The sequence below is a fragment of the Magnolia sinica genome, chromosome 10 (genome assembly GCF_029962835.1).
Source record: "Magnolia sinica isolate HGM2019 chromosome 10, MsV1, whole genome shotgun sequence".
NCBI classification, from domain to species: Eukaryota; Viridiplantae; Streptophyta; class Magnoliopsida; order Magnoliales; family Magnoliaceae; genus Magnolia; species Magnolia sinica.
In genome coordinates, this window is record NC_080582.1 from 87814598 (window position 1) to 87828676 (window position 14079).

The window sequence follows — 14079 nt, forward strand, 5'->3', positions numbered from 1 at the left end:
AATCCAAATCTCAAGTGGCCCACACCATAGGAAATCATAGTCGTAAAAGGTTTTTATCGGCAAAGCGTTCAACCCACAGTTTCGTGTGGTGTGGTCCACTTGAGCTTTGGATCTACCTCAATTATGGGTTCATGCTGGAAAATCAGCCCTCAAAATGGATGGACGGTGTGGATAAGCCACATGGCCCTACATGAAATTTGCACCCACGGTTTTAATGTCAAAAGGTAAGTTGTTGCTGTCAACATAAGAAAATGTGTAGGAATTACATTAGTAATTAATCCTTATCCATTTACATACATTTACATGTATTTACACAGGGAATTGAAAAACAAACACCCCCTTAGCGATTCATCACCGATTCTAGAATATTTTTGGTACTACTATTTTTGGTACCACTGGTGTTATCAGTATTGTTGAGTTGGAGATAAGAGATAATATGGGGATACTCCGAACAATGTTCATATATCAAATTTACATGATGTCATGTCATTTACATTTATTAGCGTTTGGCAACATATGAGTCATCAGGTATTTGATGTGGGCGATGGCCATGGCCGACTTTTTTGATTTTTTGTTAGCTTGTTAGTACACCCACTGTCAGTTCACACCTCACTGTTAGCCACCCCCACTAGGGAATCGATACCAAGACCTCAGTATTGAAACGGTATCTTTCACTCAGTCTACCACTAGGGTGATGGCCACGGCCTACTTGAAATATCTTAGATTGCACTACCCATGGCAAGGCCATGTGAGGCACATGTGAGACAAATAAGGTCAAGTGGTGGTATTTTCGTTAACTGTTGAGTTTAAAGGGCATCTTTGGAATTTCCTTCTTATATGAGTTGTTGGTTAGAAAGATATAAAGATTGTTGGAGTTAGTTTTTGTGTTGACAGTGTTTGGATGCCAAATCCCCAAAATTTCCATCTTCCTTTTTTAATTACAAGGGATGTCTCCTCTGGAACTTGCCTAAGCAAACGATCCAGGTCATAGTGACAAACCTGTAAATTCTCAGGAGATTATTAAAATTTGAGGTTTTCTCCTCATATTATTGGAAAAATTTGCCGAAAATAAAAAATATTTCTTTTAAATTAATAAATGAATTACAATTTAAATATAAATATCTATATTTATATAAACTAACTTCAGGTTTTTTATTATTATTGTTTTCCAAGTTAATAAGGTGATAATATTGCGAATTTCATTGCCACATTTTAAATTCTGCCGAGATTTTCAAGAACTCAGGTGGTATTTGTCACACTGATACGGGTTAATATTTGATGCTGTGGGTAGTCCATTCATAGGCCACCCTGTGTGCTACTGTGGCATGTGTGAGGTGGTCATAGCTGTCCACCAGATGGGTCCTGTTTTTAGATGCTCTGGTCCACAACTCATCAGATGGTTACAGTATATGATGCAAATGGACAACTAAAAGAAAAACGAGGAAAAAAAAAACAAACAAAACTAGACCGCGTATGTCTCTGCAATCCACCTTATTCTAGCGAACCATATTACACGAAACAGTGGTGATTGAACTTACATCATTAAAAACTTCCTAGAGTCCACCATAATGTTTATTTTCCATCCAACTTGTTGATAGGGTCCCATGGACTTGGATGAAGGGAAAAACAAATATCAGTTTGATCCACCATAATTAAAAACTTCCTAGAGTCTACCATAGTGTTTATTTTCCATCCAACTTGTTGATAGGGTCCCATGGACTTGGATGAAGGGAAAAACAAATATCAGTTTGATCCAAAATTTATGTGGCTCTGTAAGTTTTTCACTACTGTTTCATGTGATGTGGTCCACCTGAGGTTTGGATTTGCTTCATTTTTTGGGCTCATGCCCTAAAATGAGCTGGCAAAACAGATGAATGGTGTGGATATAAAATACATAAATCAAAATAGGCCCCACAGTCAAAGCCATACAGTGTTGGACAAGGCCAGGGTCACACCTGATCTGCTCATTTCAGGATAATCTCTGATAGCAGCTTATGGTTCAAGCAAATCGCACCCTATCTCTACTAAATCCATGTATCTAGCATGATTGGATTTGATTAGACAATTGGTTGCTGTTGAAGATAGCTCTCAATCTTATGGTTGCCACAAGAAAAATCCTCCTTTATTGCAATCTAACTGGACCATGTCATCACACACTCCTGCTTGTGTCAAGCAGAGGATCCGGATTCTTTATAAAGTCATTTGGTTGAGTTTGTAGTTGATTGAGGCTATGTCTGCCTGCTGTCCAATCAAATCACACTTCGTAGATGTACTCGAAGGAGTAGATGAAGTATGCCCTGGGCTTACCCAAGACGTGTGACTCTTACTGCAGCGCCCACCTTGATGTATGTATTCTACATTCACATTGTTCATCCGTTTTGTCATATCATTTTAGGGCAGCGTAAAAAAAATGAAGTAGATCTAAATCTCATGTGGACCATGCTATAAAAAACAATGGTGATTGAACGCCCTATAATTAAAAACTTCATAAGGCCTACCATAATGTTTCTACAGTGTTTATTTGCCAACAAACCCATTGATAAGGTCACGTAAGCTTAGATGAAGTGAAAAAAAAAAATATCAGCTTCATCCAAAAATTTTGTAGCCCACTATAAGTTTTTAATCGTCAATCCCACCGTTTCCTATAATATGGTGCATCTGAAATTTGATTTTGCTAGATTTTATCGATCACGCCTTAAAATCGTATGATAAAATAGATGGACAGGGTGAATATAGAATACATACATCAAAGTGGGCCCACGGTAAGGGCTGCACCATCTTGTGTGTGTCCTAAGCCGCACCTAATCCGCTGGGCTGCCGTTCAATCAAACCCGCTTCGAGGATTTGACTCGGACGATAGCAGCCAAAATGTTCAATCAAATCTACTTTCTTTGTTTGAACTGGATTGGGTGGGCCTGAGAAATTTGATTGCGCCGCATGTTAGAGATTAGCCATGCAAAGCATGAGGTGGATTACCTATAACCCTAATGTAGGAAGCTGTGTGGGACCCGCAGAGATGCCCGTGACAAATCCACTCCCTACATCATTTTTGCAAGACTACAGTAGGACAGAAGTCTAAAAGTCATGCAGATCCAAAACTCATGTGGGCCATACCACACAAAACAGTGGGGATTGAACGCCCACCGTTGGGAGCTTTGTGGGGGCCACAAAAGTTTTGCATCAGGATGATATTTGTGCCAACTGTTTATCTGAGTGGTAATAACCTTATGAACGATTTGGATGGTATATAAACATCATGGTCAGCTCCAGAAGCGTTTCAACGGTGGACGCCTCCGTTCCTACTGTTTCGTTTGGTGTGGCCCACCTGGGTACTGTATATTACTGATGTTTAGCTTTCTGGCTATTTTGGTCTTTCAAAACTGATGGACGGAGTGGATTTGTCACGAGCATCTATGTGGGCCCCACACGGCTTCAGACAACAGGGCCATAGGGATGTTCCTGTGCAGGGGGCATGGGTAATCTGCTTCCTGCATTGCATGTTTAAAAGTGGCTGGGTGAGTCCTCTCCATCCATCTAATGACAAAAGATGAAAGGAAGGTTGACAGGCTAATCCTAGCCTGGCCCATCTTGGTTATCGGAGCCATTAATCAAGTGGGCCCTGTCTACATGTTTCCAACATGATGGATGAGCCGTTTCACGTTAGATGGGAACTGTTGGTTTATTATTATTTCAGTCATTGGTTTTGGTCTGGGATTTGCTCAGTTAATCCGATCGATTTATAGCACATACCTATACATGGTGGGGACCCACCATATGAACCGTTTAGATCATCTTTCGCGGGTCATGTGTGCGCTACCTTTTTAACTAAAGAGATCGTTTTCAGAGCCGGCATCTGCTGAATCAGTGAATACGTTATAAATATAGTAGGCAAAGTTCTCACAACAAAGACTCCGTGGCCCAATGGATAAGGCGCTGGTCTACGAAACCAGAGATTCTGGGTTCGATCCCCAGCGGAGTCGTCTTTTAAAAACTCTTTTTTTCTTGTCCATCCATCCCTACAGATGGTTAGAAGATTGACGGTTAAGGTTTGCTCGAGAAAGGAAGATTAATCTGATGGTCTACTTCCTATACTTCAATGTGATTTGTTCACTATAAGCCCACAGGCATGTTGCAATATCTGACATTTCCTTCCTTTGGGCCACGCTGGTTACACCTCTGACTCAAACATCAGGCTTTTTCATTCCTTGGGTGGGTCGACAATGAGCAAAACAAACGAATCCAAAAGACAAATGTTCCTTTTTTTTTTTGTTTTGCCAGGGGATATAAACAGTGTGGCCTACCTGATGATGAGGTTGTATCTCATAAATGTATGATCCATCGGTTAATTTCATTGATGTTGTGAGTTCTGTTGGATGGATGTGGAGTGCAGATCTAACCATTTCTTTTGCAATCCACCCATCAATCCCTTTGATTTTTAGAATATGGTCATCCAGTGATGTTCCGGCAAAACAACCGTACCAATGCAAGCCAAGCCCCATCTTGCAATTTTTTGAAGCTCTAGATATTCCACTTTAAGTAACAAGGAATTTTCACTCATTGCAAAACTTCCAAGTAATTCCAGTTTTACCAAATAATGCCTCATGCTTGGGATTTGTTTTTGGAGGGATGAAACTAAACAAAATGGCCTTTTATTTATTTATTTATAAATGTGGTGAAGTAGAGAATTGTTAGGCCCATGTGGTATGTGTATAACATCCAACTGTCCAACGAATACAACCCACTGTGATGATCACATGAACCAAAAATCTAGACGACACCATCATAAAGGTGGGCCACACCATAAAAAAAGTACCCCACCCCAAAGCATCCAAATTCCCATGCGGTCCATTTGATGATTTGATCTGTTCATATATCAAACGTGTTGGATGTCAAAAAATACTCGGGCCCCACAATTATCGACTTTACCGCTTTTTAAAGAAACAACGATCAATAGCATTATGGTAATTTCTTCCCTAAAAGTTAACCCCGACTCCGCCAGAGTCAGGTCGATTCATCCCAAGTTGACTCGAGACAGGATGATTTGGTTAGCTTCATTGATTCTTTTAACCATGATGGGCACTTATGCCTTCCACCAGGTAGAAGAGATGGAATGCTTAACACATTCAATGGAGCATTCAGTGGATAGTTAGAACCATGCAATGAACTAGAATTCAACGAGAAAGCAGATGGATTTTCGCAGCGGCATTGCTAACCTTTGAACTGAAACCAGCTGTACAACAGTCCATGCAAAGTGTCCCAGCCGCAGGTTCGAAAACTACCCACCTTCTTTAACTAACTCTATAAACTCGTTTAGGGTGCCAACAAGGGTTCCGAAGACTTTGATGAGATGGTCCGCTTGTTGCCTTGCGAACTTGGTCTTAACCTCATCAGGGAACTCGGTCTTGACCTCATCAGGGTTCTTCATATCTGCTGGATTGCAACTGCCACCTGCACTCCCCGTCAGTTCTCCTTTCAGTATTGCATGCATAAGCTGAGCACTCTCTTGCAGTTTCCTGGCCAGCTCTTGATCCTTACCTGCATTGCTGTTCCGCAGCCTGTTGCGCGCTTCTTTCTTAGAACCTAATGAATTGTGGGGAGAGGGGAGCATAAGAAAATATCAGTAATAAATAATAATCAGTGTGATGATCCATACCACTCATCTGGATTGACCTGCGTATGGGCTGGGTGGCAAAATTCTCAGGGTCTGTATCCAAACAAGTTGGGTTAGAAACTTCTCGTGGACCTTGTTTCTAGTTCACCTTGGAATGGATAGTGAGAGTTGTTTCTAGTTCACCTTGGAATGGATAGTGAGACCTCTCTCATGAGTGATTTTTTTTTTTTAAAATGCGGCCCCTCTACAGAGGGACCTCGTGGATGAGTGGTCTGGATCGTTGTGTGGTGAAGCAGAGGCAGTGAACCTACTTAGCATGTCTTCTGCTTTAACAACATCAGTAGCCATGTTCTAAACCTTACCAATACAAATTTGCAATGCATCCCAATATAGACATATAGCATGAGAGAAGTGCAGGCAAGTTTCTCAAGTGTGGGCATGCAAGAAACTTGCAGCCACTTGATGGGTCTTTCTTTGGATATGAGAGCTAAGCAGTGCTACAGGCAGTCAATCCAAGATAATTTCCTGGCATTACCACAACCTTACCTTAATGTGGAGGAAGAGGTTGATCAAACTATCCATCTCGTGGCTCATACTGAAGATGGCTGCCAGTTAGAAACCAACAACCAATCAGACAATCCTAGCACCTGGGCCCGCTACTTCCAGGCTGACAGTCATGCTGACCACTGGCCATTAACCATTTTGTTCTTCACCGTCCATTTAAAGGCAGAATTTGAAATACCTTGTTGAACAGTGTATGGCAACACGTTCCAATGTTGTCAATCTTGGCACAATGTTGAATTCCATAAAAATTACATGTGGACGAGTTTGCAGAAGATATGTTCCATGCCATGCACGTGTATTGGAACAAATTGATCATTCAAAAGATACATTCCCTTTAACATGATGCACTGATATTTTAAAAATTGTTTTGAAAGCCACCAGTAGGATGGCTGAGATTGTCCGATTTGTGTGGTTTTCTAACTATGATCATTCCATGGTCCATCCTGTTAGATGGAAAGTCCTAATCCACCTCAATGTCTAAACATTGATATAGGAAACAGGGATGTAAAAGGAAAGCTGCCATACCAGGATTCCCTGTGAGAACAACCATGCCAGCCTTGACCTTTCTGGTATGTCTTTCCGAATCGCTATCCACGTCTGAATCTGATTGAGCCACCCGAGCCACCCGAGTCACCCGACTCTTAAGAAAACCATCCATCGTCCCAAAAAGTTCCCTGTCGAAAAAAGCTGGAAGTCCATAGTCTTTTTTCGTTTCACTGTCCAGACACCAAAAAGAACCAATTCCAGATTGTGACTCCCAACCCTTGATCTTTTTGTATTGGGCGACCAAAGATTCCCACTTCCTCTGGCACTGGTTTGATGGTCTGATGACTTGAAAGGCTGCCATGTTGTCAGAAATTATTTTCCATTTCTGGTAAGAAGGGAGGCTTTTTAGGCAATCCTTATTGACTGAAGCGAACTCGTTCACAAGAACCAGAATTTCCTGAACGGTCCAGTCAGGAGCCACCTGAGAACGGGTGCAGCGAGAAGCTGTCAGTGACTGAAGACTGGTTTCTGACTTTATTTTCGAATCCCCATCCTTTTTAATAGGAGTTCGTGGAGTCTGAACTTTGACATCCAATTGGACTTCCATTGGATTGTTTGGATGGCTGTAGCACAGAAAAGTAAAAAGTTGGATTAGAAACTAAGGAGCCGCTTGGTTATGCCTCAAATAACCAGTGGATTAGACATCCATGATGAAATGGGTTAATATCTGTCATCTGCCTGTTTTGGGTTATGGAAACCATGTCCATTAAGGGCGGTCTGTCTCAAAATGAGCATCCAGAATCCAGATAACTTCCAAGTCGGACTTTTATTCATCTGGATGGCGAACATGGGGAAGCATCCCATCTGTGCCTAATGGCAGAAACACCCAAAATGTACTCTTAAAGCAGCATCACAAACTCAAATGTAAGGCAGATAAAATAAGATGGGGGAAAGCTCAGAAAAAAAAGAAAGAAAAATCAGAAAAGAAAAATTAGAAAAGGAGAACTGGTATTGAGAAGATGATGAAACACTCTCAATCCTCAGCAGTGTTCCAAAACCCAGGGCCCGTTTGGATGCAGTTTCAAAAGGGCCTTTTAATGGCTAAAAGCCGTTTGAGCCAAACTTCCTTTTGCCTCTTGCATTTGGATGCACGTTCACAAACCCCGTCTGGTTGCCACTTATCAAAATGTTTGGCTTCCACCAAAAACCAATCGGATTGGTTTTTGGAGAGTCAACAAAAATGTCGTCCAAGAAAAGAAGGAACTGCGGAGACTACTGCCGGAGATATGTCCAAATAGGGCATTCATTGAGTATCAATAACAAAAAGAAGAAGCTTCTGGTACTGACTGACGTCAATCAGGATTCCTGTCGAGTCATGAGGGCTTGATTTTCTTAAACCCAGAAATTGATCAGTTACTCCAAAACTAAAATCAATCACAGTTAAGACTTCTACAGCTGAAACAGTAACTGACCCAAGTTCCCATTATCAACAAAGGTTGTGTCGTCATCAAATTCAATTTGAGTTTTGACTTTTAGAAGCAAAGTAGAAGAGATCACCTCCTGTTTTTTTTTTTTCTTTTCTTTCCTTTCCTTTCCTTTCTTCCTTTCTTTCTTTCTTTCCTTTTTTTTTTTTTTTTTTTTTTTTTTTCTTTTTTTTTGAGAAAGTTAACAAAATTTTGTTAAAAGAGAACAAAAAGGTGACCGATGTTCCGATCCCAGCTATAGGACATTGAACTTTGTTTCAATGTGGGATCATGGACCTTTGTGTGTGGGTTGTGTTTCTAAAGATAAAGGAAACATTAAACAGACCCTGATGGTTTTTCTTAATTGATTAAAAAAGGCATTTTTCAAGATCAGCTGGGTGGAAAAACTCAAAGAAGCAGAAGGCAGGGATTGCACATCTTCTAATCAACAATTTCAAGGGACCTAGGGGAGGAGAGCAATTCTATTAACATTTTCTTGTGGGCGGCTTCCCTTCGTTCTGAAGTTGTTACTTAGAAAAGGAATGCTAGCTCAGTCACATGTTTGAAAAAAAGGAAGTAACCCAAGCATGTTGATTGGTCCATAAGCATGGGTAAAAGCATGTTGATTGGTCCATAAGCTCAAGCTTTTAAAGAAAGTGGTTAATTGTCCTGCATCAAATTGGTATCAGAGCAGAAGGTCTCGTATTTGAAACTCCTCACCGGGGGTGATTAATGCGGGGGCGTTTTCACACCGGGCTCGAGTGGGGTGGCTTATGGGATGCAGGGGGACACTCGGGGTGGGCGGCCCGCGGAACCCAACCTATGGATTTGGGGTCCGTGTGAGGCGGAACCCATGAATTTGGGCCCATGAGGGTTCGGCCGATGACCTAACCCATGGATTTGGGGCCTAGGCTATGAGATAAACGGATTAATTCACCATGCTCTATCAGTTAGAGCTTTTAGAGCAAGTGGTTAATTGTCCTACATCACTTTGGTTCTACGGCCCCCACCAAGTTGCTGCATTTGCGTGGCTGGCTGGGAGAAACCAGATCCTGACCATTGACAACCTCCAAGAAAGAGGACTCCGCATTCCTAATGCCTGCCTGCCCCCTTTGTTTGAGGGTGGAGGAGACAGTGGACCATCTGTTCATTGGCTGTTCTTTTTCTACGATTTTCTGGTTACGCATTCTTCGATTGGAAAATGTTTTCTGGGTGATGCCTTGTTCGATTGATTCTATGTATTGAAGTTGGCATGTTGGAGGGGGAGGCTTGCTAAGGACCTCGACTTGGAGAGTTGCATTATTGGCTGCCCTTTGGTCAATTTGGTTAGAGAGGATTAGCCGCTGCTTTAGTAATCTTAAGTCCTTCCCTGAGGGTGTGTCTAAAAGGGTGGAGTTGTATATAAGGGATTGGGTCCCCTGAATGTAGGGTAGTGTTGTTTTTGTTTCTGTTTCTTTGCTCTGTCTTGTGTTATTTTTCTGTTTTTGGCCTTTGGCCCTAATAAAAATCTTCATCTTTTAAAAAGAATAAATTTAAAAAAGAAAAAGAAAAAAGAAAAATTGACTATTTTACTTTTGAGATATTAAAGGGAGCAGTGTATATTTTCCTCTTCTTCTTCCTCTTCTTCTTCTTCTTCTTCTTCTAAATTACAAGAGTAGTTAATTGTTTCATCATGTACATAGAGAAACCAAACCAAACGAAATGAAATAAGAATAGCCCACAGAATGAGAACGACGAAGAACAGGGCCACATTCTGCGAGGGAAGCAATTGATGAATCCTGGAAGAGGTGTTTGGGTGGATGCAACAAAATCTCACTCCTGCAGGGAAAAAAAAGGCCCAAAAAAATGCAAACTCAATAACAGTGGTGTGGACACGTTATCATCGCGAGATTCTTATCTAAGGTGCATGAACGCACGGATTCCACTCGCATTCCTCGCACAACGCATATTCCAAGCAGACCCTTAAAGAAATTAACGTATTTTAATTATAAAAAAAATAAAAATTTACCAAAAAATTCAGGAAAAAAGACCATAAATACAAAATACTGTGTTTGGATGTTCAATCAAAATGAATTGCGAATTTGAAATTATTCAACTCCTAGAATAACAAGTAACCTAAATTGCATTTGTTAGCAACGACTAACCCCCAAAATCGCATTTTAATGTCGTTTTGGAATTGAAATTAGGGGTTTGGATGCCCTCATATTCTTTCATTTTCCCCAAATAAAATGGCTTCAATGAAACGCAGTCCAGTTAAATTGAGCATCCAAACGCACCTGAAATGGGAACGAGAATCGAAAAGAAATCGAAAAGATGAAATGAAAAAAGAAGTTAGGGTTTCGGAGAAGAACCTTCCGATCTCTCTCTCTCTTTCTCTGCCTCTCTCACTGCAAATTTTGAACAAAACCAACACCTCTCAAAACGCCAATTACAATTGTATCGCATCGTTGCAGAGTATACGCGAGTTTTCGGTTCTGATAAGTGGGGCCCATTTCATGTAAATCAGACCGTTGATCTATTGATTTTACACTGAGGATGGATATTTTTTCAAAAACATCTAAGATTTCTTGGGATCTATTTCAGTTGAATATGGACCGTATTTTACTACTCTTATAAACCGTCCATCTTTACACCAAAAATCAGACGGTTAAGATTGTGATTTCAGTGATAGTTCTCAGGCATAGTCCATCCAAGGTGGACCACACTATAAAAATAGTCCAGAGTACTAAACCATGGGTACCACTTGTTACCCGCGTATACCGTGCAAATATGCTGGCGGCGTATAATATGATGATTGCTCAGGCTTTTATTGTGGAACTGTGGACTTATTCTCTCGTCATGGAAATCGTGTCCTGATGGACCCATTTGTACAGTTGGGGACATGTTTCTTCGATCCAGACCGTTGATCTTATGGAAAATACTGCAGATGAGGGATGGCCAATAAAAATTTCAGACTGAAGGATCTCAAACATTGAATCTTTGGCCCCATCTTACGGACTGTTTGTGTACATTTTATCTTCTACAAGTGGTCCATTGATCAAAGTGTCAGAATTTCTACTCTGATAGAACCTTGAGTATTTCCATATCTACATCATGGATTATGAGATCAACGGTATGGATGACCAAAACATAGGCCTTGTACATATCCCTGATGCACCGGACTTTCTTCATTAGTTGTACCGACTCAAGTTAAATGGATGCTGGTACGCAGGTTGCTGCATAACATTCTATGCAGTTCCCTGTCCACGGTACACGTGGCAAACATTTATAGTGATCGAGGCTGTTATTCTTCTGGGCCACCAAATGGATAGACTCTATACAAAATTTGAAATGAGATTTATCTTTGGTAGCCACACGATCAATTGTCCGTAAAATGAACGGTTAGATAACTGGTCCACGTTCAACCAGCAAATTTCTCAACTGTATAGTCGGTTGCGGATTGCCTGCCTGTGAACCCGGGCACAGGGGGATATCTCTGTGCCCGGGGTTGTGTGGGGTCCATAGAGATGTCCGTGACAAATCCACGCCGCCCATCTATTTTGAAAGATCACAATAGGACAGGATTCTAAAAGAAGGCAGATCCAATTCAGGTGGGCCAACAAACAAAACAGTGGGAATAACGACGTCCACCGCTGAAACCTTCTTGGAGCTGACCATGATGTTTATATACCATCCGAACCGTTCATAGAATTACTACCACTCAGATAAACCGGTGTAACAAATATCATGCTGATACAAAACTTCTGTCACTGCCAGGCGTTCAATACCACCTGTTTCACATGGCCTGGCACACATGAGTTTTGGATTTTCCTGATTTTTAGAATCCTGTCCTATCTTGGTCTTTCAAAATAGATGGACGGAGTGGATTTGTCATGGACATCTCTTTGGGTCCCACAAAGAGATATCTCTGTGCCCGAGGTCACAGGCGATGGTTGGTTGGTCTATAGCAGAGGAAGGTCATCTGATGGACCGTTCAGATCACCGCACGTGCTCCCACATGGGCCGTGTGAGGTAGGAAATGCATTGAACTTTTATGCAGCGACCTGACATTAACATTCCTCGAAAAGAAAACAAAGGTACTGGATCGTACCATCAACCGTCCATCTAGCATGCATGTAAACGATCCAGACCACCCAAAATCGGGGTCTTATAGTGGATGAAGCATGGGCGACGATCGTTACCACTAACTTCTCTCGTTGAAATTTGGACAATTGACCACTGAACATTCACCGTCCTTTTCAATACAACCAAATTGACGGTGAGGATCAACTGATTAATACGATCACTAAGCTATGCTCCATCCACAATATAGTCCATGGTTCGGTTCAGGTACAATTCAGGTTCCACCAAAACTGTGCGTGTGGGACCCATCTTTCAGTGATCTACACCGCTCATCCAATAGATCCTATAACAGGATAAGGTGTTGTCCTAAACAAGTCAACCATACAAGTGACATACATGAACAACGATCAACACGTTCATTAGATGGGCCATAACCCAGGAGATCATGGTTGTCTTTGGACGCCGATTACCTGATAAAAGCCTTTCCAAGTAACTTCCTGGGATGGTAAGCTAGCAGGGCCCAACACGATGTTCGTGAGAAACCCACCCGGCCCATCTGTTTTGTCAGATCATTTAGGACCCGATAGAAAAAGAGGCAGATCCAAAACTCAAGTGATCCGTGTGAGACACAAAACAGGGAGGAATGAATGTCCACTGTTGAAACATTTCTACGACTATAGAAGTGTTGGCTTATTGTAAGGGCCCGTCCGGGAGCGTGGATTTAGAACCCCTGAATAACTTTAATCCAAAAGTAACAATGCAGTGTATATTTATAGGGTTTGAATTTAATTACTAAATCGACTTTAATATCTCTAATTAGTGAGCTTATGTTATGTTTGACATAATGGTTGTAATAAGCCTGCTGAGATATATACTTTGCCTCAAAAATGATGAAATTCTCAGTCTCACGTCCAAGTGACTAACCAACGTTTTTTAACCATGGATTTACATGGACAATGTTTGAACCGTGCTAATCATCATATTAAAGTAATTATAGTGATGCAATTGATAATCTAATGATTTTAGGATATCATTAGTGGGCCATGTGTCCAATAGATTAATAGTCTAGTGACACACATGTTACACATGCAACTCTTGAAAAAATTTTAGATGTAATCCAAGCTTTCACCGTGGATTTTAAACCCCTATCTAAGGAGATTTGAAAACCCCCATTACTTTATGGTGCCAAACAACTAGTGGATTTTAAGTCCCATCAAATCCTCTCAAATCTCCCCAAATCCATGGTGCCAAACGACCCTAATATTTTTGCATTTTCACTTTATCCTAGTAGGAATGACCATATAAGGTAAGTTTCAACGGCAGGCATTTTCCTATTCACTTTTTCCTGTCATGTGACTCACTTGAGATTTGTATCTATAACATTTTTAGGCCCATGTCCTAACATGATCCGGCAAAACGAATGGACTGGATGGATTTCTTACAAACTTCACAATGGGCCTCACTTAACTTTCCCTGGCAGAAAGTTGGTCTCTAGGGGCTGGAGACCCAGTCACCGTAGATATGCCTGGTGAGCTGATTCTTTGGGCCCACCATAATGAATTTGGTTTTTCTACGGTATCCATCTATTTTGTCCACTCGTTTTAGGGTGTGAACCAAAAGATGAGACAGATCCGAAGCTCAAGAGAACGACGCCCACAAGCATCATGGTTGGTTTAGGTAGTTTTTAACGGTGGGCGTCATTATCTCCACAGTTTTATGTGGTGTGGTCCACTTGAGCTTTGAATCTGCCTCATTTTAGGGCATGAGCCCAAAAATGAGCTGGAAAAAACGGATGTGGGTGGCGTGGATAAAACAATTACATCATGGTGGTCATCAGACCAGTCTCCAGGCAATCGTCTCTAGGTTGCATTACCACACATTCAATTAATTATA

At 41.3% G+C, this 14079-nt stretch overlaps 1 protein-coding gene and 1 non-coding gene across 2 annotated transcripts; one reads left to right on the forward strand and one right to left on the reverse strand.

Moving 5' to 3' along the window:
• The first annotated feature begins 3907 nt into the window (after positions 1 to 3907).
• TRNAR-ACG (transfer RNA arginine (anticodon ACG)) lies at positions 3908 to 3980 on the forward strand. The gene has a single exon. It is a non-coding gene; the product is annotated as a tRNA-Arg (tRNA).
• Positions 3981 to 5170: 1190 nt separating this feature from the next.
• LOC131217621 (uncharacterized) lies at positions 5171 to 10628 on the reverse strand. The gene is made up of 3 exons (XM_058212563.1): positions 10476 to 10628; positions 6701 to 7284; positions 5171 to 5580 (listed from the first exon to the last, which is right to left on the reverse strand). Exons 2-3 carry the CDS (start codon positions 7266 to 7268, stop codon positions 5276 to 5278), a joined length of 873 nt encoding a protein of 290 aa, XP_058068546.1. The 5' UTR covers positions 7269 to 7284; positions 10476 to 10628; the 3' UTR covers positions 5171 to 5275.
• Positions 10629 to 14079: the final 3451 nt, after the last annotated feature.